Source organism: Mycteria americana, chromosome 1 (assembly GCF_035582795.1).
Source record: "Mycteria americana isolate JAX WOST 10 ecotype Jacksonville Zoo and Gardens chromosome 1, USCA_MyAme_1.0, whole genome shotgun sequence".
Taxonomy (NCBI): Eukaryota; Metazoa; Chordata; class Aves; order Ciconiiformes; family Ciconiidae; genus Mycteria; species Mycteria americana.
The window spans coordinates 221646579-221673384 of record NC_134365.1 but is presented as its reverse complement, the minus strand read 5'-3'; the positions used below and the strand labels follow the sequence as shown (position 1 = coordinate 221673384).

Below are 26806 nucleotides of genomic sequence, written 5' to 3'. Positions count from 1 at the left end.
TGACATCTGAGTCTGCATGTGGTCGGCCCCGCACCAAATATCATGGGAGGCCCCGGAGGAGCCCCGTGATAGACGCGCTGCTGCGGCTCGACCACCCACCACCATCGTCACAGCTACAATGGGGCAAACTGGAAATCACACACTAGCAATTACCGGCTCTCTATTTCTCACTCATTAAAATATTCCCCCGCCTAAAAATGCTCTGTGGTTAGGGTGGTTGCCCGCAATGACTCCCTAAGGAGCAAGAAGGAGACTTGCCCTTGCAGAGTTTCAATTGCAAGACCTCCCACTTTGCTACCTTAGGAAAGTAAGAAGAAATGGAGAAATGGGAAACACAGAAAGTGTGGAGATCCTACAAAAAGCCGATTTTTTCTGTGACATTTTCCCAGAACTAGTTGACTTACAATTGCTGCAGAAGTTGGAGGAAATGCAAGCGATGGTCTTCACATTGCTGTTTGTTTTTTCGTTCTCAACCATTTCCATCTTGATTTTGACTTTCTAAATGTTCCCCTGCTTGCTCTGGGATTCTGACTTGTGTCTGAAACCTTTTGTGCAGCGACTAGTGCAGTTACCATGTGGGTATCCAGATTTTTATAAATCTGTTGGTCTTTGCTCTTTCAACACAGGCCGTGCAGAAATATTAGCTGTTGGCCCCTCTAATGTGTTTGGTTGGTAGCAGTCATTTTTAAAAAAGGCACGTGTTGAAAAGAGATTGAAATATTTAATTAAAAACTACTATTGATAGCTTGATCTTAGGAAGCTCTGCCGGGCAGCCCGTGGGGATTTCCTTCCCTTCGTCTCATCCTGCTGTTGTAGCGTGGTCGGATGCCTTTGCGGCTCTTTCACCGCCCCCGCTCCCTCGGTGGGACACGGTGCATACCTGAGGGCTCTTGCTGGGCTGTCTTTAACCACCCCACCAGCTCCTGGTGTTACCCAGCCCCCCTGTCCTCCGCCTCCCGTTTCCTTAGGCTGCTGCAATCCCCTCGGGATGTCCTGCCACCAACGATGTCCTCATACCCTTGCATTGACCCAGGCTTTTGCTCTTCTCCGCGTTCCCCAGGACCTGCAGTACTGCTTTTCTCTTCCAGAAAAGGGAAAGATAAGCCTATAAAAATGCACTGCAGATTTCAGTGAAGGAGCCCTCTGCACTCCAAGTCTGGATGTTCATCCCCTGAAGTCCTGCTCTCCAGGCTGTGGCGTGGAGGGCAACCCCCAAACTCGAGCAGACTGGGGGGACACAGGTGGTGGTTGTTCTGTGGGCTGCAGAAAGTGCAGGATCCTTCTTCCAGTGTAGGGTTTTGGTCTGGATGACCAGAGCTGCAAGCAGCGGCTTCCTGGGAGAAAACCAAAACCCTCTTATGATGAACATCATGGTGTGGCCGCGTTCCTGGGCACACCCCAAAGGCAGGACCGAGCCCTGCACCTTCACCCCAGCACAGGCTGGGGGAGCACGGCTAGGTATGTTGACGCCAGTCCCCGGATTAGCTCCCCCAGGGATGGAGGGGGCATTTTGCATACCGAGACCCCGAGAAGACCTCATCGTTACAACTCATCTGGCTGTACCTCTGAATTATCACCTACTCCGTGACTTGGCCCTGGGCCAGCTACTACTTTCCCAAAAAACTGGGAAGCTGAGGACTGGGGGCAATTCCCAGCAAGCATTTTGGGTGAAAACTGCCCTATTTTGAAGGCTCAGTGAGTTTGGTAGGATGGATGCAGGCTATTCTGTTCCCACCGGCCTTGGCATCAGAGAATGTCCCCCGGCCTGTTTCATTTACAAGGATAGACTCTACCTTTGGGACTCAAGCAAAACTAGGCTTGCAGCCATGCATTTGAATGAAGGAGACCGGAATCGTGGCTCTTGGTGTCACACCCCTCTTTCAAGCCCACGTTAGGCTTGTTATGTGGACAGGAATCACACCCTGTACTTTGAGAGGGTGGAAAGGAATGCTCTAGGTTGGGAGGTTTGTTTCCTGGGAGCTGATAAGCAGACGTAATTTGATTTTAGTGCGTTGCCTTCATTCTTAATAACACTGCTGTCTGCTGCTTCTCCCTCCTTTTGCTGGGAGTATGAAGAAGCAGACTCTGCTGGCAGGGAAGGATTGAGATGAAAGCAGGCTTTGTAAGGTTAGCCCTGCTGAGATCTCCTGGGACAGGAGAAGCACATGTTGGTGTGCATGTCCATATGACCTCTGACAACTCGGAGATGCTGTAGGCATTTATGCCCTGTGGCTCTCGAGCAGAGCTGAGCTTATGCTCTGCAGCAGTTGGTCCTCAGGGAAATCTCTCCTTCTCTTTACGAGGATCACACTGGTGTCAGTAATGGTCTCTCCTTCCGGGTGTGAAGAGCATCTTTCCAGACCATACAAGTTAGAAGGCCAGACGTCTTGATCAGATACAGAAATGTAAACAAGTGATTTTTGCTGCGGGACAAAATGCAGCACTGTGTGTGCGGCCAAAGACAAAGAAGGACATACATCTCTCCAGCAGATCTAAAGTCCATGAGTCTGTTCCTTCTTTTCCTGGCCGATCACCGGCCGTGCCGTGATCTGATGGCTAACAGCAAACAGCCCCTGGAGCCAGAAGAACTGGGGTCCTTGCCCAGTGCTGACACCAAGCCACTGCAAGTCCTTTGCAGGGCCATCTCTCTTTTCTGTGCTTTAGTCTGCCCAGATAGGGGACAATAAAATAGCAGATTCCCAACCCATTTTGACCTCCTGTGCTGAAGAGGATATGGGGCAGCGGTGGGGAGCTGCTGAGCTGCTGTAGACCAACGTGCCATGAAGGTCCTGGATGTGCATTCCCGTTGGGCTGTGTGTTATGGATCCCTGGAAAAGATTAATCTGACCTCAACATTTCTATCTGAACTCATGTATGCAGGAAACAGTGCCTAGACGTAGCCAGCATGTCTTGCAGGAACGTTGGAGTTTTAGCAAAGCTGACTCTGGGAAAGCTTTCCTTTGGCCGGGTGACATTTCTCTAGTCCAAACACGTTGCACCCCTCCGTGGTGACAGGGAAGGGGGAAGGTCTTGGATTGCATCCCGCTTTGCGTGATGCCGATGCACCGCTTTTGGTGGTAGTACCCATACCCCGGTGCTCCAGCTCTCAGGGAGCCGAGGGGGCTTGGCCATCCTCTTTTTCCCTTTTTGTGCCGTAAATAGTCCCTCTGCTTACAGAGCAGTCCGGTTTGGCAGTGACCCCACTTCAGCCCTGCATCAGAACGAGACATAGCAGAAATCCAGGCCAGGCTGAGCAGCTCCTCCGGGCGAGACTCGTGCCTGGTGGGAGCTGGCTGCAAAACACCCCGAGCCAGAGCAATGCCCTGCTCTGGGTAGGGGAAACGGCTGCCAAAAGCAGCTCCCTGTGGCTTTGGGCAGCAACAAGGCTGAGGGCAGCAGCTCTGCAAGGACGCAGGGATATTCAGCCTGTCCTGCAGTGAGATGAGTGGTCTGTCTCCTTAGGGTATGGCGACCGTTTGGGTTGGTTAGTTTGTTTTAACTCATTTGGGTTCTGGAAGGATGCCTGTGGAGAGCCATGTGGCAGACGGCTTGTCAGCTCCTTTCCTTTGCTGAGTAGTTTGCAGAGCTGAGGATGAAGGGGAGGTGGTCTCCATCCCTCCTGGGACAGTTCATTTGGCACTTGCAAAATGCTTCTGCTTGAGGAGCAGGAAGATGGATGTTGCTCTCATTAATGGTGGGGCAGTTCGAGCCACGTGTTCTCCTGGGCAGCCGAGCACCAGGACATCCCAAACTCTGGAGGAGAGGAGGTCAGATGATTTTCTGGGAGCTGATGGTCTTTGACAAGGTTTCCTTCTGGAAGTGGAGGCGAATCATCCCATTTTCCAAAAGGAGATATGTCCTTTACATCCAGAAGGAAAGGAAAACAGAAAGTCTGAACTATTCTCCCTGACCTCCTCCTGACTTTCTCTAAAGAAGCTGCTTGTTGCTGTGTTTGGAAGGGCTCGTTCCTGTCCCAGAAGAGCTCCTGCCAGCAGTGGGGATGGCTGCCTGCCTCGGGCTGGATGGGAGATGGAAGGCTGTGCAACCTTCCACTTCTGCTGCCGGGTCTCAGGGTCAAGACCAACAGAAACTGGCAGTATCCCAAGTGAAGTGATCTCTTTGTCCAAAGCCACTTTCAGCTGAAGAAACCGCACTCTCCTTGCAAATACTAACCCTATTGTCATTTTTGGCAGAGGACAGTTTAATGGCCCTGGCCTAATTTCAGAAGACCACTGATGGCAGGAGTGAGGGTAATATTTCAAAGGCTCATGGTCGAAGGTTCATGTTCAATAATCACACCTTTGTGTAGAAGATGCAGTTCGTTGTGTTGCAGCTTGCAGTAATCATGCTGGATGCTCTCTTTTTGTGTTGGCAGTTCTTCGTTTTCTGCCACGGGCTCCTGCAGCTCTCCCAGCTCCTGGTCTCCGGCTATCTGAAGAGCTCCATCTCAACCATCGAGAGACGATACGGCCTCTCCAGCCAGACATCAGGGCTGCTCGCTTCCTTCAATGAGGTGAAAACCAGCTTGCTTCTCCTAATCTACCTGGTGAATGCTCTCCCCATGCTCCTGTTGTTCCCTTGTGAGACCTCTTGGTGTGTGTGTCCTGCTGCAGGTTGGAAACACGTTGCTGATCGTCTTCATAAGTTACTTCGGGAGCCGAGTGCACAGACCCCGTTTCATCGGCTGTGGTGCCATCCTCGTCTCCTTGGCTGGGTTCCTCATGTCTCTCCCCCACTTCATAACTGGACCCTACGAGTATGACCAGTCCGTTGCCAGTAGGTACTCTAGGAACTTATTTTATGCCTTTTGGGACAGATAAAGGAAATCACCTTCTCTCAAGGGGTTGGGAGCTGCAAGCTGTAGGTTTGTCCTCAAGGAATTTTAATTTTCAGAGAATGAAACCATCTCAGTCCTGAGAGGCAACAGCTGATGGTGGGAATCAGAGCCAGGGGACAGTTGGAACCACAGGAAAGGGCATGAAAACCATCAAAACGTGGGCTGTGCTTCTGATTCCCGTTGTCTTCTACACATCCACGCAGCAGACAAACACCGGCTAGCAGGAAGGTCTTCCCCAGCCATTGGGGCTCTCATCTTCCGTGCATTGAGCCACGTTGTCCTCACGCACATGAACTGCTCCCTTATTTTCATGACATAGATAAGATAAGGTCTCATGAACACTGAAGCCTTTTACGGGAAGGAAACAAGAGGTGCAGGAAGGAGCTTGACTCACCACAACGGGGCAGCTTTGGGGGTGAAACGCTGTTGTCTGCAACGGGGGAGCGTTGGTTTCACACCTAACTTCTCCTGCTTATGGGGTACCTCACCTGTCTTCCCATGCCTAGCTGAGTTGTCCTCAAAGGACAACTGGTTTCCCTTTGGTTTCCCTCAAAGGGAATGCTTTGAGGTTTTAGACCCCACTAGAAAATCAAGCTCCTGTGAGAAACACGCAGGTGTAAATCACTCGTGGAGGAGCAGGTCAGGGTGGGTTTGGGATTTTCTCCCTGAAAGAAGGTGAGAAGGGGTGAGAAGAGAAAGGAGAAACCCACTCTCTCGTTACCTTCCCAAATCCTGCCATGAAGGTCCAGCAAATCTTTTAGAAACCTCCACTAAACAGCTTTTCTCTGGCTCATCGGAGAGAGCGCAGCTGGTTCATGCAGCTGCAGCCACCAAAGGAAGCCTTAATAGGTGAATAATTCATGGATGCAAACAGAGGTCAGGTGCTAACGACAGTTTGGAAACAATTAGCCACCCGTTTCAGGAGTGCTGGTGCAGGTGGCCCTGTGTCAAGCACTCAGAGTTGCATATGATTTGGGGCATAACCATGGAAATCCTGCTATAAACACCACCACCCCCTCCCCCAGTATTTTAAGGAAGATAAGGGTGCTAGGATCAGCACTTTCACTTAGGCAGCTTTGTAATCCATTTCTGGGTAAAATGAGTTCTCATTTCCTGAGTAGCTATTCATGAAATCTGCAGTTTTGCTCACTTACCTTTACTGCAAGATATATCAAAGGTCCTGGAACTGATCTCAGCTCTGCTTTTTCCATGGAGGTGGCTTTTCGTGGCACGTGCATCCATCTCACCGTGAACATCTGCGCAGTAATATTTGCACTCTCTTTGCATTTTCTTCCACTGACGTTTCCCACCTGACACCTACTGAGTGCATATCTACGTGCTTGCTGCTATCTTAGGGAAGCTCTTCCTCTAGACCGAGCCCCTTAGAACTGCTCCCCTTGTCATTGCAGGCACGTTCAGCAACACCACTGACCTGTGCCAGCCCGGAGTGCCGGGGTCCCAGGGGAACCTCAGCGATGCCGGCTGCACCCCCCACGCTGCCAGGGAGAACCACGAGGTTCTCCTCGTCATGTTCATCGCCCAGGCGCTGCTGGGCATCGGTGGTGTCCCCATCCAGCCCTTTGGGATCTCCTACATTGACGACTTCGCCAGTGAGAGGAACTCCCCCCTCTATTTGGGTAAGGCTGGGGCTGCTGTGGGAAGAGGGGAAACCAGAATTAATTAGCTCTCTATAGCCAGGCCAGACAGTATTAATTTGCATTAATGAGAGCAAAGCTTGCTATAGCCCTTCTGCTCTACCCAGCGCTAGGAAGGTTTCTGCAAAAATAGTTTATATCTGCTTCAAGCTTGGACAAACTCCAGACAGACCAGGAGTGCTGGAAAACATGATTTAGGGGAGATGCTGGGATTTTTGGCCTGAGAATGGTAAGCCGGAGAGGGACACAATAACCATGTCCTCCTCCAAAAAGGCTTCAACAAGGAGAAGAGGAATAATCTGATCTCCATGTTCACAGGAGGCAGCTATGGGCTTAAGATGCAGCAATGAAGACTTTATTTAGATGTAGGGAAAATGATAGGAAGCTAAAAAAGCAGGATCAACCATCTGGGAGGTGGGCAAGTATCCTTCAGGGCAGGGGGTGCTGGAAAACAGCTTGGGCACACAGCTGCGAGGGATTTCCCAGGGTGGTGGGATGGACAAGATGGTCCTCGTAGGTCTTTCTAGCCCTTTTCCAGCTGTTATCTGCCTTTTGAACTGAATGGCACAGCAAGGGTGGCTCAAAACCAGGTCATTACCATCAAGAAACTGGAAGTACTGCAGCAAATTTTGCTCTGGTAGATGCTCCAAACCTTTGAACCATATTTGAAAGGATGACCTGTAAGATAGGAGTTGAATCTCACAGGTGTTTAATTTTTTAATCAGTAATTCACGTAAGAGAGTTTGCTGATAACTTTTATCTCCTTAACCTTGTAAAAAAACTTTTCATTTCCTGGATTTCTTATGCCAAGGGGCCCATCTTGTTCCTGGGTGTATCTCGGTCTTTCTAGGAGGCTGAAGAAAAGTGGCAGGAAAGGTCTGAGTTTTGCAAAACCTTTCCTGTGAAGGGAGCCTGCAAAGCATGGGGTTGTTATCCTTCGAAAGGTGTGACATAAGAAAGCTGCAAGGGAAATAGCCTGTGCTGGAGGCAGATGCGGTGGACCCTGGTCCAGCGTGGTCCTGCCTCAAGGCACCTCCTGTCCCCCCTGGTCCCTTCGTGCAGGGCTGAGCCCCTCTCTGCTCTCGCCCCTCTGCAGGGATCTTGTTCTCCGTGACCGTCATCGGGCCGGGGGTGGCCTTCATGCTGGGCTCTGCCATGCTGCGTTTTTACGTCGACATTGACAAAGTCACCGGAGGTGAGTGAACGTGCCCTTGGAGAGCCGGCCGCACCCTTCTCCCTGCATCCCATTTACTGAGCCAGCAGCGGTCCAGCCCCTCCCTGGGCATCCTGACCCCCAAGGGATGAAGGTGCAACCTGCGGGGCAGGGGCTGGCTCCCTTTGCAAGCTATCATCTCCCCTGTTAAATCACTTCCATCACCTGGGGATGCTTTGGGACCGGTCCCATCAGTGCTGGGTTGGATGGCCCAAATAAGTGGATCCTTGCCACCTGACTCAGTGTCACACACACATCTGCAGGGTTAAACCTGGCCCCGTGGCTACTGGAATCCCATATTTCAGTCGGCGCTTTCTCCTCCTTCAGACCTGGAGATCCTTCACCCCTGGGCTGCTGCCAGGTCTGGTTAGAGGGATGCCCATCTGCATTGTGCTTTTAGAGAAGACCTGATTTTCATTCTTCTATGAATTTTCTGCCGTATGCCAGCAACAGCAGCAGGAGCATTTTGCTGCCAGCCAGCACCAGGGAAGAGTGAGGATGTGGAGGATGAGCAAAACCCAGAGAGAAACATGAAAGAGAAAGATGGAGAGGAGAAGAAAGAGAGAAAGAATGGAGAACGGGTACCAGGACCCTGAGACGTGAAGAAGCAGAGGGAAGAGTAGGAAGGGAGGAAGGTGAAAGCAAGTAGAAGAGAAATGTTGGGTAGGGCAAAAGAGGAGCATGAAAAGGATTTCCTTTAAAAACTCTTCCTGAGCCGTGCTATCAAAGCATTTGTAGTTGTCTCCTTTTTGGCTGTCTCTTAAAACCCAGCCTGAAAAACAAGAAGCTGTTTCCTGGTTATTAACAGAGCAGACACACGTTATACAGCTCAGCATATCCTCACTAGAGGAAAAGGACGATGGACAGGCTCCTTTGGGTGGTGACCAGACAGTGTCAGGGCTGGAGCTGGATGAGCAGCGGCTGTTGACACTACGGATGCACTAGCTTTGGCTCCTTCTCGGTGCCTCCGGCTCATTCCTGCTCACTGACTTCACCAGGCGTTTTTTAACCTGGTCTTTGTCACTCTATATATACATTTATGATATTTGTAGCTCAAGAGCATACTCCAGTCTCGACATTGCCTCCTCCTATCAGGTGACCTCCAAGCTTATTGCTGCAGCTATCCATCCTCCTCAGTGGGTGAACCTTGGTGAGGTGTCTGGAGTCTTGGTTTATCTGCCTCTGAAGGATGAAGAAATGGGATTAGGGTCTACAGTCTGCCTGCACACCCTGATGCTCAGTTCTTCTAAGCCATCTTCTGCAGATGGACGTTGAATGAGAAAGGTGCCTGAATAGCCAGAACTAGAGAACACCCAGGTTTAGAGCTGTCTTCAGCCTAAAGATATCTTCACCCTACTGGGGAAAGCTATCGAGCTGTGGCTGCTTAATGCTAAATCTAATTTAACCTCATGTTTTCCTAGAAAAAAACTTGTTGGTGTTTATTCAGGAAGGGATTTAAAATCCCAATTTGCTAAATGCACCGTGCAGGGAGGAGATCATCAAATTTCTTTGACCTATCACTTGTTACTTCCAGAGATGGGAGATTAGATGTGGCAGTATCCACCGCACCGAAATCCAGTAAACTGATTGCAGTTTTAATTGCATCCCTCCCAGTGAGAACAGCTCGCTTGTGTTAAAACTCACAGTTAAGGAAGAGGTTTCTGGGAGGGCTCATTTCCTGGGCTTGCTCGTGAATGCTATCTAACCACAGGTATCCCCTTTTACTGTAGAAATATTTCTTGGTTCAGACTCCCCCTCTTGTGTATTTGCATTCTGGCTTCTGCATATCGAGTTTTATTTATGCCAAGTACCCTCCCCACAGAAAACGTTATCTTTGGCAGCGTGCCCTGAGGACGACAAGGGAGGAGGCTGGGTGAACTGAAGGAAAGTGGTCAGGAGAAAGGGATATAATCCGTATTAAAGCGTTTTTAAAGATCGGCTTCCGTTGGTTGAGCTGCAAACCAGGCACTGGCCAATGGACCAGACTGGTGGGCAGAGCTCCAGGGTCCAAGTCTGTGAACAGGGGGGTCCTTGTGTGGGTAGCCAGACTGTAAAAAAAGTAAACCGGTGCTCTTGGATGCTGGAAGTTAATTGGAGTTAACTCCATTTTAACCTTAAGAAAGTATTTTTCCTTCTGTCGTGACAGACATCATGGCTTAATCCCCTTGAGTGAGTATTTCCGAGCTTTTTCACAACATGGGTGTCCCTTCTCTGACAAAGCTGTGATGGGGATGCTTTCCTCTGCCTTTCCAGCTCTAGGACATCCCTGTCCCAGTTATCTCCATCCAAAGGGCTGAGTGAGTTTTTAGACACCCTGCTGATAATGAAGAATGAAATGTGATTTAGCACCATGGGATGAGTCAAGTGCAAATGCTGCTCAGACCTCAAAACCGATGGTCCCCAGGTTGGAAGCCACCACCTTGGAGCACGCTGATGTCTGGGTTGACTGGGGCCACCCATCACCATCCCTTTGGTGCACTGGAGTCCCTCCGTTCACCTTTGATTTAATGCCCATTTCTCCATTTGTGTTGCAGACGAAGTCCAGCTCACGAACAAAGACCCGCGGTGGGTCGGTGCCTGGTGGCTTGGTTTCCTGGTTGCAGCCAGTCTCGTGGCCATGTCTGCGGTGCCTTATTTCTTCTTCCCACAGGAAATGCCAAAAGAGGTAGGAGAGGTGCTGCAAATTGCCCTTTTGGCATTGCACACAAATACCTCGTGCATTTATACGCACGTTCCTCCCTTGCCGCCAGCATTAGCTGCTGCCTCCGTGGGAAACGCGACTGTGGAAGTGGTTGTGCAGTTTATAGCTGCATCCCAAAGTCAGATGCGAGCCGTGGTTTGCCCTCATCTCCCATGCCAGAGGCTCTTAGCGAAACCCAGCATGGTGCAAGCAGCTTAATGGAAGTGATAATTTCCTTGGTGGGGCACTGAAACAGCACCTGTGTGTTGATTCCTCTGCATAGGAACGTATAGCACCAGGCAAGCCCTATGTGGATTGAGGTCCTTCTGACAGCCACCCTCCTGGCTCACCTGGAGGTGGGACTCCTTGCCTTCCCTAGGGAAGCAGTGGTCCCTGCTCCTTCTGCCGCATCTCTTTTGGGAGCTGGTGGGAGATGCTGCGCCGGTGGCCCTTGTTTCTCTTCAGGAGGAGCCATGTGTGCCCAATGAGGAAATAGTCCCAGTTCATAGGAAATATGAATAATGCATCAGGAGCCTTTCCTTAGAAGTGGGTTGTACCCTGGCGGTGTTTGAAATACTGAGGCTGGAGGGTGGTTTGTCTCGTTTCCACTGCAAAAGCCCCTTTTCTCCACTCACCGTCCATGGGGCTGGGGCTTAGCTGCTGCTCCAGCATCCAGCTTCACTCACCACCTCTTCTCACTGTGACCTCTTTGCTGGCCAAAAGGATTTTAGACACTTTCCAGCCCCTAAACACCCTGGCTCTGTAAAGTCTTCAGAGATAACTGGCAGGGAAAAAGCCTTTAGCCGCCTGGACCCATTATCGCAAGCCAAACCGACGTCTGCCTGTCTGCAGTTTGCTCAGGGGCTGCTTGTCCCAGGCGCTTGCTGGAGCCCACTGGTGGGACAGTGCTTGGCTCTGTGTTTACTACCAGAGCAAAGTACAGAGTAAAAACTACCAGGTTTTTACTTCTCCGGAGCCCTCCTGAGTGCTTCAAGTGCTCATGCCAAGATGTGAAACAGCTTGCAGGCTTCCCAAGCGCTTTGCTGGCTGCGGGTCCCGGTTTTCTGGCAACCGGCGTGTCATGAGGAATAATACAAACCAAATTGTTCTTTTAGAGGACGCACCATGCTATAGTTTTGAATGTTATTGAAGTTGCTCGGACGCGCTTAGTAGGTGAAATTGCGCTCGTCTCGATGTCTTGGCCGTACTCTAGCCTGTGTAATTGTCTTTCACATATATTTTACCTTGGGGCGGTGTTGAAACTTTCTTGTCTAAACAAGTCCATGCACTGTCTGGTGCAGAATAATTCTTCATTTCTGCTGCCACTGCCTGAATTTCCACAGGAATGAGCGATTCTTAGGGAGATTTAGGTTTCACCTGCCTGGGAAAATATGACCTGTTGTACCAGTTACACTTCTGGGGCTATAATCTACTCCTGTGTTATATATGCTGTGAGGTTTGCAAAGGTGCTGCGGTCCTGCGAGGTAATGGGGTGGAAACCGCTCAGCACTTTGCAGGATGAGGGCGATACTGAATGCAAGGTGCCTGATTTATCCTTGTGAAGCTCGGTTCACTTTAAAGTCATTACGGATGATCTATGTTGGCAGAACCTGCCCGGTGTGCAAGGGTGGCACACTACATCTTAGGAGAAAGGTTCTTTATTAGGGCTGATGGGAATATTAATTTCGTAAATGGCTCTTGAGAGAAAATAATGTACTTTGAACTAAAACAACTGTACTTTTTTGCAAGTGCTGCACTCTGATCAGTCTGATCGGTTTTGAAGAGTTTAAGGAAGGATCGGTGGGATATTGATTTAGGAAAACAGCAGGAGGATGTCACGGGCTCTGCTGGCTGATATCTGTAGGGAACGCTTCCGCATGGCTGAGCACCCATTTATCCCTTTGCAGCCCAGGTCTTCCTGAATTTCTCTCCATTTTACCATTTCCCCCAGAAAGCTTTTGGAAACTGTTTACAGTAAAAAATAGTAATAGGAAAATAATCTAAGGGGTGGCAAAATTCTGCCCCCCCTTGCAGGACGGGAGATGCCAGGGCCAGCCGAGCCAGCTCGTGCCCATCCCATGGGGGTATCAGCACTGCCAGCAGCAGCAAGGGGCCCTGCTTAAAAAAAAAAAAAAAAAAAAGCAGCCTCTTTAGAAATTTTGCCAGATGCTGTTCTGGGTAAAACACCTGTCTGCTGCGGGAGCACTCGAAGCTTTGTAGGAAATCTGCATTATCACGGGTGATTTTCTGTAGGTAAAGCAGAAAAAAAAATATAAATCACTTTCTCTTGCTTGCCCTTGGAGTAAGTCAGTGTTCGGCTAAGGGTGTAAGCACAACCACCTTTCCATCATGAAGGGCAGCTGCCTTTCCTCTCCAATGAGCTGGAGGCAGCAGCGTCTCTAGGGCCACCAAATTACTGCAGTCACCATTGAGCTTGTTAGAGACATGGTTCCCCTCCAAAAGAGCATCAGCCGGGGATATATATTGCAAAACCCTGTAGAAGGGCTGGGTAGAGTTGATAAGAAATACAACGCAGGAAGGAAACGTGTGTTTCCAGGCACAAAGCTCAGTGCTGGTAAAGCATTGACCCCAATTTTGCCTTCCTCTGCCCCAGCAGGGGCAGCCACCCTTCCCCGGTAAGGTGAGACCCGCGGTGGCTCATGTTGTGGCTTTAGGGTTGCTTCCAGGTTTCTTCTCACCGCACAGAGCAAAGCTGTTGTTTCTTCTTGTGCTTGGCTCTGGTTTGGGATGCAGAGGGGGAGATGTGGCATCGCCATGAGGAAAGGTGGGATCCCCGCTGTAGAATCATAGAATACCAGGTTGGAAGGGACCTCAAGGATCGTCTGGTCCAACTTTTCTTGGCAAAACCATGGTCTAGACAAGATGACCCAGTACCCTGTCCAGCCGAGTCTTAAAAGTGTTCAATGTTGGGGACTCCACCAATTCCTGGGGCCAGTCCTGTTTGTTTAATATCGTTATCAATGATCCGGACGAAGGGATCGAGTGCACCCTCAGTCAGTTTGCAGATGACACCAAGTTGTGTGGGAGTGTTGATCTGCTGGAGGGTAGGCAGGCTCTGCAGAGGGACCTGGACAGGCTGGATCCATGGGCCAAGGTCAATTGTATGAGGTTTAACAAGGCCAAGTGCAAGGTCCTGCACTTGGGCCACAGCAACCCCATGCAACGCTACAGGCTTGGGGAAGAGTGGCTGGAAAGCTGCCTGGCAGAGAAGGACCTGGGGGTGTTGGTTGACAGCCGGGTGAATATGAGCCAGCAGTGTGCCCAGGCGGCCAAGAAAGCCAATGGCATCCTGGCTTGTATCAGGAATAGCGTGGCCAGCAGGAGCAGGGCAGTGATCGTGCCCCTGTACTGGGCACTGGTGAGGCCGCACCTCGAATGCTGTGTTCAGTGTTGGGCCCCTCACTCCAAGAGAGACATTGAGGGGCTGGAGCGTGTCCAGAGAAGGGCAACGGAGCTGGGGAAGGGTCTGGGGCACAAGGCTGATGGGGAGCGGCTGAGGGACCTGGGGTTGTTCAGCCTGGAGAAACGGAGGCTGAGGGGAGACCTCATCGCTCTCTACAACTGCCTGAAAGGAGGGTGTAGAGAGGTGGGGTCGGTCTCTTCTCCCAGGTAACAAGTGATAGGACGAGAGGAAATGGCCTCAAGTTGCACCAGGGGAGGTTTAGAGTGGATATTAGGAAATTTTACTTCACTGAAAGGGTTATCAAGCATTGGAACAGGCTGCCCAGGGAAGTGGTGGAGTCGCCATCCCTGGAGGTATTTAAAGGACGTTTGGATGAGGTGCTTAGGGACATGGTGTGGTGGTGGGCTTGGTAGTGCTAGGTTTATGGTTGGACTCGATGATCTTAAAGGTCTTTTCCAACTGATACGATTCTGTGATTCTGTGATTCCCTGGGTAATTATTCCAATGGCTGGTTGTTCTCATTGTGAAAAATTTTCCTCTTGTGCCCAATCAGAATCTCCCCAGGAGTAACTGGTACCCATTACCCCTCGTCTTTTCCATGTGACTCCTTGTAAAAAGGGAGTCTCCGTCTTCTTTGTAGCCACCCTTTAAATACTGGAACGTGGTGATAAGGTTTCCCCTAAGCCTTCTTTTCTCAAGGCTGCACAAACCCCCTTCTCTCAGCCTTTCCCCATATGGCAGGCTTCCCAGATCATCTAGCTCCCTGTCCGGGCTCTGCGGCACAAAGCCCCATCCCCGACGCACTGCAGAGGGGAAGGGAGGGATGGGGTCAGCGCAGGGTTTTACAGACCAGCACATCAGCAAGAACGGACATTGTGATAACCTTTGGGTCTCCCGTGTACACAGCTGCGGCTTCAAAGTCGGTCGGCGTTTCCTTGGCTGCCTTCAGTTTCAGGGTTCCTGCCTGTCCGAAGCACCAGCAGAGCAACCACAAGCGGCCAGTACTCGAAGCATCAGCTGGGCTTTTCCCCATGTTTGTAAAGCCCCAGCACAATATCTTACCCACAGCAAACACCTCCAGGCACGGCAGACGTAATAACAAATGGGAAAAGCACAGATCTGCTCTGTCCACAGAAGAAGCTGAGATGTTTCTGCACCACCAGCTGTGGGCTTCATTTCTGGAGGTCAAAAAGGAATTTCAGGTGCTCCAGGCCAAGCTGTCCTTGTGCCACTTGCTGTCTGCAGATCCCTGGGACCACTCGTGTCTCAGTAGGTGATGAGGCTGCCTGGGAATAACGTGTCCACACCAAGCTGTGGGTACATTTCCCCGCTGCAGAGCTCACCAAACGAGATCACAGCAGCAAAGACTGGCCCATGGCTCAGTCCTTCTTGCTGCCCAAAGTGATGTTTCTCCTCTCTGATTCTCACCCTGACTTAATTTCCCTTTCTTTCTCCTGCCTCACTCTGTACAACTCATCTGAGCCCTTGGTGGTTTCTCCAGACCAAGGACCATCCTCCTTAATGGGCATCACCCAGCAAACACTGAATAACAGCACAGCCCTCTGTCTATTTATTTGGAGACTTATTTGCCTCCTCCCATCAGCAGAGACAGATCTAGATTATTTATTCCACAACCGCATTCCAGCTTTACCTTTATTTTATAGCTTCTTTCTTTGAAGTTCCTGGAATGACTTGTGCACTTAATGTTAACATAATGATAATGAGAGTTCCCTCTTTTGATCTTTTTTCATAAATCAATCACTCCAGACCCAGAGCACTTCTATTCCTCTGCTTTGAAACTTGTCAGTAAGTTTCTAGCACCAAAGTATCCTGAATAATCCTATTTGAGGGACAATCACAGCAAAGCTGTAAAGTTGTCATGATGTCAGGCAGGGGATGAGAGGATGAGGCTGTTACTGGATGAACTATTTCCAGTCAAGACCAGTGTTTTTCCCAAGAATTCCAGTTTAATCCTGCCTCCATGAGCCTGAACCGTTTCTCAAGGTTGTATCCCAGATTGTGGGGAACTACAGCGTTTGAGCATTTTCCAGTTGCTGAGTAGCCAAAGTTTAGCTTGTGCTTTACCATCTGTCGCTGGCGATGTTATCCTATTCCAACCCAGGCAGTTGTATTCTGTCTGCTAAAGGCTTTCCCCATGGTTTTGCTCAGGCACGGTGTCTGTCTGTCTTGCAGGCTTACCGTCTGTTGCATTGCAGCTGGTAGAGAACCTCCTCAGTCCCTGCAGCTCCGCAGGCGATGTGAAAAGGGTTTTAAAAGGGGAAGGGTGCTCTCGCGATCACCTTAAACGAACGCAGGAGCATTGCCCTTGCTCAGCATTTCTCGTGTGCAAGATCTGTCTTGTACGCCCAATTATCTCCCGGTTCAGGTTTCATTCTGTGACACTCCAAAGTCACGTAGAACCAAACGTCTCCCAAACACCGTACAAAGGGGGTGAGTGACGCTTCCTCCTCGCCCTGACAAAGCCTCCCCTGTAGTGTCAGCACGTCATCTGCAAACAGATACCTCGTGAGAAAGCTCAGATGGATTTTATGGGAAGCAGGTCTACGTGTCCCGGTCGTGTCCAAGCCTTGGTGGCTCCAGTTTGTTGCCATGCAATCCCCTCTGGATATCAGTCCACCTCATCAGTGCTTTCCTCCCAGGCCTCACCGGTAGATGGTTTCAGAAACTTATTGCATGTTGCAAAGCTTTGTCTAATCTCCAGTCTATATTTTAGCCTTTAGTTTGTTATTCTGCCCCTAATCCTGATTAAATATTTTTTCCTACTCATTGCCCTGTTGGCATGGTTATAGAAAGCCTTCTTTTTGCTGGGTGAGGGAGGCTAGATAGCCCTCCACTGCCAGAGAGCTTCTCCATCCCAGGAGCCCTGGTCTTCACCCATCCCAGGAGCCCTGGTTTTCACCCATCCCAGCCACAGGCTCTTTTTCCTGGTGCTGCACCAGCCTGGATCTGGTCTCCAGTGGTGTTGCAGCAGGGTCTGCACTCCCCAAGCTCTCCTGGAAACCCCATTCTTGGTTCTTCCTCCCTTACTCCTTCCATGGCTGCACCATATGTTTATGCAGAGATAGACCTGGAGCTATTTGTCATTCTCCTCCTCTCATTTCCAACATTTCCAGCTGTGCAGCAGAAATTATTTTTAAACCCTAAGTGCATGGCTGTGCCCTTAGCACTAAGTTTGGGTTGGTTTCTCTTTTTTCAGCCCTCTAGTTGCCTAGTTTTTCCTATATGGTGTCCCAACCTACTCTGTATGGACAATTCCCACCTTCCTTCTCCTCTGCCGATTAAGTAGTGCACGTCTTCTCGCTATGCCAAGGGTTTTATACTGAATTTTATACTGAAAATATTAGCTGGGGCTTCTCTGCCAAACCACCAAGGAAGCCACCAGCACCTCCCAGCAGCTCAGTACATCCCTCTGGGATGCTTTGCTCTTTTTCTCCTATTTAGCCATGTTGTCTTTACTCTCCTAATTTTCATGTTTGCCAGTTTAGCTACTCGTTTCCCATTTGGCGCTGCACGTTCTGCTTTGCCCAGGTCTGTAGAGATTAGATGTACTGCATTCCCTTTATTTATTTAATCACTGGTGGTGTTGAGGAGGGAGAACAGGCTGCTGCTGATCCATCAGTCCCTAACCCAAGGTACCCATCCATCTGGGGGACGTGCGGGTGCCAGTCAGAAGAGATGAGCAGGATGATGCCTCTTTCATGTTGGGTCCTTCATCGCAAAGCTTCACACGTGGCATTTCAACCGAGAGAAGTGCAGAAATGGGGTGGAATGGAACCATGCTCCTTCCTTGGCATTGCTAACGGGGGAGTTGGAAGGGGCAAGGTCATCTCCTGTGGGATGGGACGGAGAGGCTGGGAGAGGCTAGGAGATTAAATCCCTTGCAGAACAGAGGAGGTGGATTTCTGGGGGTGTTTCACGGTGAGGCTGGAGGGACGTGAGCTGTGGGAGTGCTCAGGGCGTGCAGAAACGTGACAGCTCTGTGGTGGCCTAGCAAAGCGCATCTGATGGGATTTTCTGCTGGGATGGTGGGGGATGCGTCCCCTGTCACCTGTACCATATCTCCAGATTTTACTTTCAATTGCCCTGCCAGATAGTTGGAGCAGGCACTTGGGGAAAGAGGGGAACATCAAGCTGGACATGCAGCTCCGTCCTGGAGGACATGTACGTGGCAGAGCAGAGGGCTAAGAAGTCACCTCCCATTTCCCAGGGTAAAACCCATCTGTCTGGGCAGTACCTCGAGCTGTGGCGTGGGGAGCTGGCCAGCTTAGGACCACAGCGTGCAGACTTGTTTTATCCCAAAAAGCACCTGGTACACAGTGGCAGGAGAGGGCTGCAAGCATGGAGAAACCTCGAAAGAGATGTGTTTGTGTCCTGGCTACACGTGTCCATCTCAAATGCTTGGGCATCGCCGTTCCTGCTGGAGGTGGCATTGCTTGGCAAGGTCCAGGCAACGCCTGTCCCTCCAGTCCCAAAGCAGAAGGTTTGTGACGAGGAGAAGCTCCTGCAGGTAAAATGCAGCTGGGACCGCTCCTGCCCTGCCCTGAGGATGCCCCATGGATGCTGGTGCTGTTCTCGGCTACATCACGGGATTGTACCAGCATGCCCGAACCTGCCAGGAGCCTTCTGCCCTTCGTTGGGGTCACTGGGGACTTCCCAACCCGCGGAGCGTATTTGCAGGGTGCAAACAGCTGACAGCTCTGTCTGTGGTTGTCCCCAGGGGTCCCAGTGGACATCCCAGGTCCAGCGTGGTGGGATGGTGCCGGGGCAGCGACTTGACCCTTCTGTGCAGGCAGAGACATTGTGCAACGGTGCTGGGGAAGTGAAAACTAACTTCTCCAGTTTCTGTCTCAGGACAGATTGCCTGCGTTCATACAAATCCTCCCACGTTTATTCAGCAGTGACCTGGTGCGCTTCCAGTGCACGCGAAAAGCTGAAATGAAAATAACTGACGGGGAACTCTCTTAAAACGCCTGCTCCAATTTAGGTTATCAGTTAATGGGGAAAGGTTAAAGAGTGGGGACAGGGAAATCTAAGTCTTTGTCTGGAAGCCTTTGCTCCTGGGGCTGCAATGCTCTGAGGCTGCCTCATTAAAGCTCCTGAAGCACCAGCAAAGGCAATCTAGAAATACAGGGCATTATCTGGGGAGCAACTGGGGGCCAAGTGGCAGGGCGTGGTGGTGCCACTGGCATGTTACAGGAACGGGCTGGTCTCTACGTTCAGATTTTCCCCAGGGAGCTTTAAAGACAGGCGAAAACGGCGGCTAAAAATAATCATCCCATTTCACGTGAGCAAGGTGCCTGTTGGCTAGTTATTTTAACACTCTAGGAAATAGGGTCCCTCGTGGGACCCACACTTGCTGGAAGAGGCATAATGAAGTGTTTGTAGGGAGCACGACCTTGTCAGGAGGAAAATAATTATTTTTCAAGCTATGAGGTTTTACATTTTGTTTGTTTAGCATGAAAATAGCTTCTCTGACCTTATTTTTTGCTGAGCTGGGAGCGCCAAGTTCTGCACAGCCAGAGGGAAACTCTGCAGAAGCCTCAAATTAAGCAAGGAAAACCTCTCTGTCACAGAGCAGGTCATTTATCCCTTTTTCCAGTGGCGTATTTGAATCAAACCAGACTGCCAGCACCTCTGGCTGCCCTTCTCGCAGGTGCAATACCAGGCAGGTGAAAGCAGAAGCCTGGCTCGCAGGCAGGCTGCCTTCGTTTGCCTTTTCTGCAAACCAAATCCAGGTCTCAGCCCTGCTCAGTCATACCTGATTTATTCATGTCCGTGCAGGGAAACGGGGGCTTTCCCCAGGTCGAGGACAGGTTAGGGATGCTCTTCCTAACGCAAAGCGTGGAGGAGCTTCGTCCTCCCTCCTCAAAAGCCTGTCTGCCTCCTCCATCCCCCTACAAGGCTAGAAGTGACGGTGATGGATAAAACCCAGTTGCAAAAACATGAGATGCAACGAGAGCCCATTCACCAGTGGACAGGCGCCAGGAAACAGAGTCATTTAAGGAATCATCCTGAAAAATCCAAGCATGGGGGCATTTTGCAAGATGTTTCCCACGTTAGTTTGTTTTTCCTTGGCATGATGCTGCAGCAGACGGCCGGGGTAGTGCTGAGCAACCAGCCCGTGTTATCGCACCTACCGATGCCGGCTCGCCAAATCACCCGCTCCGAATAATGCTAAAATCCCCTGTGGCAGGAGCACAGCGTCATTGGCAGGGCTCGAGCATCTCCGACGGTAGAGCCAGCACTGTTCGGCTCCCTTCCCGCAGCAGGCAAGCAGGATTTGTGCCGGTCCCTCCGCAGCTTGTTTCCCTGGACTGTGAACGTGCCTGCTTCATCCCAGAGGAATGCACTTCCTGATCCTTTCAGGCAGCAAAAAATATATATCGTGGGACCAAGCCAGCATGGGGAGAGGAGTTTTCCTCCTCCTCGAGGGCTTTGCTCCATGTGCAGACAGCAGCTGCTCCTCGGGTGGGTGCTAAGCCAGCAGATGTGCGCAGAAACGTCCCACTCGCAAGGGTCATGCTCATGCAGAGGCATCCCAGACTGGGGAATCTGGAGGGATTTGGGGCTTTTTTTTCTTTTTTTTTCGGATGTGGAGACAGTGCCCAGCAGACTGTTATGTCTCTGAAATACAAACAGCTGGAAGCTGAGAAAGCCACAGTCAGTAACAGCTTGAATGTATTTTTGGAAAACGCTGCAGTTCTAGAGCTGAGAGAAGAGACCCTGTAACCTAATTGAAAAGTGAAAGGAGGCTGGATTTTATCTTTGCATTTGAAAAATGTATTAATCCGAGCTCTACTAATAAAAGCCATGAAAGGAATTTTATTGCTTTTGCCTTGTAGAGGCTCTTCAAAAAGGGAATGTGGCATTCGCAGCACGGTCAAAATGTGGCATTTTGACCTCTCCGATGTTTAATAATCAGTCTCAGTTTCAAAGGAAAAGAGATCATTTTAGCCGAAGAGCTGTCCAGATCTTTCTGTGAATTAAGAACATCTAATTTCTGTTGAATGAACTAATTTGTCTGACTCAGATTAGATTTGTGTTGAGAGTTGCAACAGCACCGTTGCTGAGCTGATGTGGGATGTTAGAGACGGGGCTGCTGACTCTGTCCTTCTGGCTAAAAATACGCTGTGGTTTTCTGTGAAAACCGCACTCCTGCTGAACACTTTCTGCTATTACACATGTATAGTAGCGTATCTAATCTAATTAATGCCCTCCATCCAGTGATTCCCCTGAAAGCCTGCAGAGCAAGGGATCCAATGCACATCCAAGAAATCCTCCCCTCCCTTGGCCTCCCGCTTGCTAATGGGATGTTGGACTCTTGCCTCGGCCATGCAGTCATCTCCTAATGAGGCCGAGATGGACCTTGGGTGATCCGAGCTCTCCATCTTACACTTCTCCTCTTCTGCCAGCACCTCTTTGCTTGTGAGCAGTGGCAAGGTGATACCCGGGGCACGGATCCTGCCAGCACCGGGATTAATGTCCTGCAGAGCTGTAAGCACCATCTGAGGCTTAAATTAAGCAGAGACACCCAGACCCATCTGACCTCCAGCTGCAAAGTGTTGTTCCCCTGAATAGAGAAGGAATAAGGAGGGGAGCTGCAGGATCTGTCCATGGACCAGGGTGGGAGAGGATGTCCCTTCCATACTGCTGCTGTTCAGTGGGAAAGATGTGGCTAAAAAAAATTAGAAGCACTAAAAAGAGTAGGAGTTGCTAGAATTCAGCTGGGGTTTCCAGGAGCAGGAGAAGAGTGGTCAGGGGCTGGGAGAGGTGAGGGTCTGTGGCTGCTCCCCGGTACGGCCCTGCTCCGGGTGGCTCTGGGTCGGCACCTCTCGGCGTGGGAGGTGAAAAATATTTTGCCTCCATCCCAAACCCCCTCCTTGCCTGGATCTTTTCCTCCTACAGTTGTGGCCTGCTCTCCTTGCTGGTAACAGGGGCAAAGGCACCTGCACAGCAGCTCGTTACGGTACACACGGAGACGCAGGGAAAGTGCTCATCCTCCATCCAAAACCAGCGTCCAACCCTGCTTTGGGTGGAGGTCTGGCTGCGTTGCTCCTTGGGTTCCTGTTGCTCGTTTCTCCCGCACACAGGGGCAAAACAGACCCTCTGGGGAAGAAAAGCACCTCCCTAGGGGTATCCATCTTTCCCGGTTACACCTCCTGAATTTCCATATTCATGTGAGCTGAGCACACCGTGTGCTGTACCTGGGTAATGGCCCGGGTACATATAATAAATATATATATATAAATATACGTATATAATATACAATAATATAATAATAATATACAATAATACACAATACATATAACAATATACAATAATATATAGTGTACATATATAAATATAAAAATACTTATGAAGTGTGATTCATTACTGTTGGGAAAGGCGGGGAAGCTGGCTCTTAGCCCCATCGGATGCTCTTAGCCCCATGGAAACCCAACGGTGCGGGCACAGAGCAGCAGCGGTGGGCAGGAGGATGCCTGCCCGGCAGCAGCCGCACGTTCCACGCCGGACATGAACAGTGCTGGCCAAGCCCAGAAACATTGCGAACTCCATCTGCAAGAAGCACGGGCTGCTGTCTGTCATGATTTGGGAGAGAAAAAGCAAGTTCAGTGGAAACTTTGGCGTGGTCGGTGCAGTGACAGCCTCTCGTCTGTCCCCAGGTGGCGAGTGGGAAGGAGAGCAACAGCAAGAAGAGCGAGAATGTGTTCAGACAGCTCAGGTCGAGATCCGAACACGTGCAAAACCTCTCTCTAACCGAGTTCATCAAACGTAAGTGTGTGCGTCCCCCGCCTCCCACTTGCACAGGGTTTCTCTGCTTGCACAACAAATATCCGTCCCGGCAATGAGCAGGTTGCAATGCTGGTAAGAAAAAGGGACGTTCCATCCCTGTGCTCAGCCTAACTCCGAGGTAAGCCCTCAAGATGCGACTTAGGCGTTCTGTTGAGTTTAATTAGATCTGCAGATCTCTTCCTGGCCTGCTCGTAGCAGATGCTTGCCATGACATGCGGACTACCCCGCTCCACCTCATGCTGATCAAAGTATTTGGGGTTGGTAGCTCTCAACGTTGCATGGCTTTATGGCTCATCTGGGCAGTGGGAAACGGAGGCCAAAACCTCATCAGAGCCCAAAGCCAGGCAGGAAAGAGGGGTGCAAGCTGTGAGCCTGGAGCAGAGCCATGGGAAGGGGAGGAGCCCCCCAGTCAGAGGGGTTTTGCAGCTTAAGGGCATCCAGTTGCTATTGCTCAGCTCTCAGGTCATAGCAGGAATCAGACCCCCAGCAGCACTGGCAGCTCTTCATCCCCAAAAGCCTCCTCAGACCTCCTCTTTCAAGGCTGGTGACGATATCTGAGCCAGGCTGCCCTCCCTGTCCCACCGAGGATGGCCGGTGCTGCCCGGAGCCAGGGTCTGGCAGTTAAAATCGGATGGATGTTTGTACAGGGTGATCTTAATCCTGTGCAATTAGCTTGTTTAGAAATGAGTAGGCTTTGTGCTGAAGGGAATCAGCTGGGCTTTAGTCTGTGGAGGCTCCTCTCAGGGTTGGTTTTTTTGAAGGAAATACTCTGCACTTTGGCAGTTACTTAAGAAAAGTGATCCTCTGAAGTCAATGTGTCAGCTTCCTCCATATTTCCTGAATATTATCCCTTTAATTTATTGGAAATTCTCTGTTTTATTAAGGTCAGTGCAGGGCAGGCACAGACAGACAAGCGTGGGCAGGCTTTTATTCTGCTAGTTGCACCGTTTGCTCGCTAGCCTAAAGGTAAATTAGAGGAGCAAGTTGGGGGTTTATTCCCCCGCTGACCTTGTTGCACTGTCATTTAGAAAACCTGCGTGATGGAAGCGATTGCACGGGAACAGATTTATAGCACTCACATGGGATTTTCACACCGACACTCTGCTTTTTGCCTCTGAAAAATGAATAAAAATGAGCTCCCTGCTCCTGAGTGAAGAGGGAAGGAAATATCTTACCTCTGCTCGAGCTGCAGGTTTGGCTCAGGGCTTGCATCAGGGTTGCTGTTGTCAGGGCTGCAGGAGCTGTGCTAATAAATTCATTATTTCTGAGAATTTATCCCCTAAAGCCCAGTCCTGAAAAAAATTAAGTGGCTGTAATTTTTGTTAGGAGAGCAATCTTGCTGAAATCACTGGGATTTCTAATAGAAAAAATCTTTTTAAAGATTTTTTAAAACTGGATGGTAGGTAGTGTGTGATGGTTAGATGGGGAAATTTGGTTGAAGTCTAAAAACTTCAGTGCTAGCTCACCTATGGGTCACTAGAAAGACAATTTTTACCTCCCATTTTGCGATTCTCCTTCTTATTTTGTTTCTTCTTTCTGTCACCAAGCATTCTTTCCTCTCTATTTTTACTCTTCTTTTCTACACGATAGTTTATGAAAACAGCGTTTGGAGATTTTCCAGCCTGAATCACTTTGTTATTTTATACCTTCTGTTGTTTAAAAAGAGAGACAGAATGAAACACATGTGATGGAGAAATGGGGTAGGACGGTCTGGTCCCTGTGCCGCGTTCATAGTGAGCCCTTCTTACACCATATCCCAGTACAAAAGGGTGACCTGGCTCCTGAAGGAGAGGGGTCCCGCTTTGCTGGTCTCAGAGGGCTGGAACTGATGGGGTTATGCTGCGAAATCTTCGAGTTGTACCTCCTTGGTTTTTCTGATTGCATCTGGCATCTCTGCACGCAGCGTGGGGAGCAGGAGCCCACTCTGCAGAAAGGCAGAAGATGGGCATTTAGGAGATGGGCAGTGCCGATCCACCAGCAGAAACGACACAAAGCAGATTCCTGTAATATCTTCTCAGAGAAATAGCCACCTGTATGTTAATTCAGTCTTATGCTCACAGCTTTTCACTGCTTGTGAAAAAAAAAAAAATATTAGTTTTATGGGCAAGGGGCTAAGCCTTATGCTGGAGACGGCTATTGGCAAAAAGTAGATCGGACCTCATCTGCTTGCTGGTCCATCTGCATCTCAAGGGGAGCTTTTATAGGTGGTCCCCTTCCCAGAGCTGCCTGGTACTTTGGTGCTGTCCCTGGGACAGGCAGCCCCAGGCCTGCCCAGCATTGATGGCTGTGGGTTCACCCTGTTCAGGTGGGATGAAGGAAAGCGTTAGGATGCCAGCAGGGATTGGATCAAGCAAGGACTGCACAAGATCTCACATTTTTCCCTATGATATTTCAGTCCTGTTCCTCCTGCATCCTTCGTAAGACAAAGTCCCCTCTCTGATTGAGGTGTTTGAATACAGCAAATAGGTTGAAAAAACGGGCCTGGAGATGAGGGCTGTGCTTTTTTATTGGGCTCATCTGCAGATCTTCATCACTTTCAGTTAGGAGGTGCTTCACACCATTGGTGTTGGGTCTGCCCAAACAAAGCACTCGGGCTTGGAGTCAATTGAGTCAACACTTGGAGCTGGCTCATCGCTGGTGTTAAAGTATTTTGCAAACTGGCCTTGTACTTTCACACGGGCCACCCACACCGGCTGCAAACTCAACCTGGGACCAGGAATGCTTCCCCCGGGAGGAAGGCAACGTCTCCTGTTGAGAAATGTCCCTTTGCCTGTCAGCTGGAGGGAACAGGGACAGCTTTCCCTTGGCACTGACAAGTGGGGAAAATGCAGCTCTTGCTCCAAGCCTGGCCCAAGCCTGGGGGAAACTCCAGGTGAGAAAGACACTGCCTGGTTAGGCTGTGATTCAGCAAAGCGCTTGAGGCTGCTCCTTGAGCAGAATAAAACTGAAGAGTGCCTTTAAGCGTTCATCATTTTCTTAAGGGCTTGGCAGGTGCAAGCCTTAAATTACTAAGCTGACCTGGAGGAGGAAGATGTTCAGAAATGCTGTTTAGTCACTTATTTCAGCTTAAATGATGCAAAATGAAGCATGATTAGGGAGAAGAAAATGCATTTTGTCATTTGTTCTGTTGCTTCAGTGCACACGGAGGCAACTGAGAGCAAAATAAGGCTTGCGGGAATTTTTGTTTTTTACTTTATTGGGAAAAAAATGAGGATGGGTTAGAGCCCATCCCATGAGATGCTTCACATTCTCCATTTCTCTGGAAGCCACTGAGCTTTAAATCTTTCTGGGGCAAGGTGTGATGAGCAGAGAGCAGTTTGCAAAGCCCTGGGAACTCTGCCTCAAGGACAGGAAGAGCTTTTCCATCCACAATCAGCAATAACAGGATGGAGCTGTGTACAGGATAAATACTCAGGCAAAACACTGGGGACATTTCCAAACAATGAGGTCAATTAACCAAGAAGGGAGCAGGCTCCACTCGTTGGAGTTATTCAAAAGTAGGAAAGTCAAAACACTGTGGGGAATGATCTTGGCTCTTGCACAGATGCGCTGGATGACACTGGGTTGCACGCTGCTCCTTGTACTCACAAAGTGCTCCTTTTGCAGGCATTGGACGTGCTCACAGTAATCAAGAAAGTAGGATTTAGCTAGCCTGAAGTCATTTCCATTGCTAATTTCTAGGCTTCTGTTGAAAACACCTGGGAGGATGTTCAGCTTCTGTTGCACATACTGGGAATTAATCCATTAAAGGTGATCTTCAAAGCAATTAAAACACTGGGCTTGTGACTTGGTTGTTTCTCTGTGGTGCCTAAAGATAGTTTCAAGGATATTTTTTTATTATTATTTTAAAGTTTCCACTTGCTTTTAGTATCTGTCCAGCTTCCTCTCTGGAGCTGTAAGGAAGATCAAATTAGTAATGAGATGGTGATTGCAGAGGACGGCAACCTTGCTGCTTCCCACCATGAAGTGGGAGATCTGCTCGCTGTCGTAGCTTTATCGCTCTGATGTGGGGTGGCACAGGGGGTGTAGTTTGATTGAAAAAACTGAAGAACTCTAGGGAGAAGAAATCTTTTTGGTGGAAGATTCCCACTAACTCCCACAAAAGGCTGGATTAGCTCTGGGGAGATCTTTCAGCAAGCAAGTGGAGGCTTCGTATTTACAATATGGCTGAGATATCCACTGT

The 26806-nt window shown here is 49.9% G+C and overlaps 1 protein-coding gene across 1 annotated transcript in view; it reads left to right on the top strand.

The window, feature by feature from the left end:
* SLCO2B1 (solute carrier organic anion transporter family member 2B1) overlaps positions 1-26806 on the top strand; it is a 61324-nt gene that overhangs the window by 19095 nt on the left and 15423 nt on the right. The window contains exons 3-8 of the mRNA XM_075491359.1: positions 4376-4513; positions 4614-4776; positions 6247-6474; positions 7589-7687; positions 10240-10370; positions 22494-22602. Coding sequence (XP_075347474.1) covers positions 4376-4513; positions 4614-4776; positions 6247-6474; positions 7589-7687; positions 10240-10370; positions 22494-22602 — 868 coding nt within the window. The remainder of the gene's footprint in view (positions 1-4375; positions 4514-4613; positions 4777-6246; positions 6475-7588; positions 7688-10239; positions 10371-22493; positions 22603-26806) is intronic.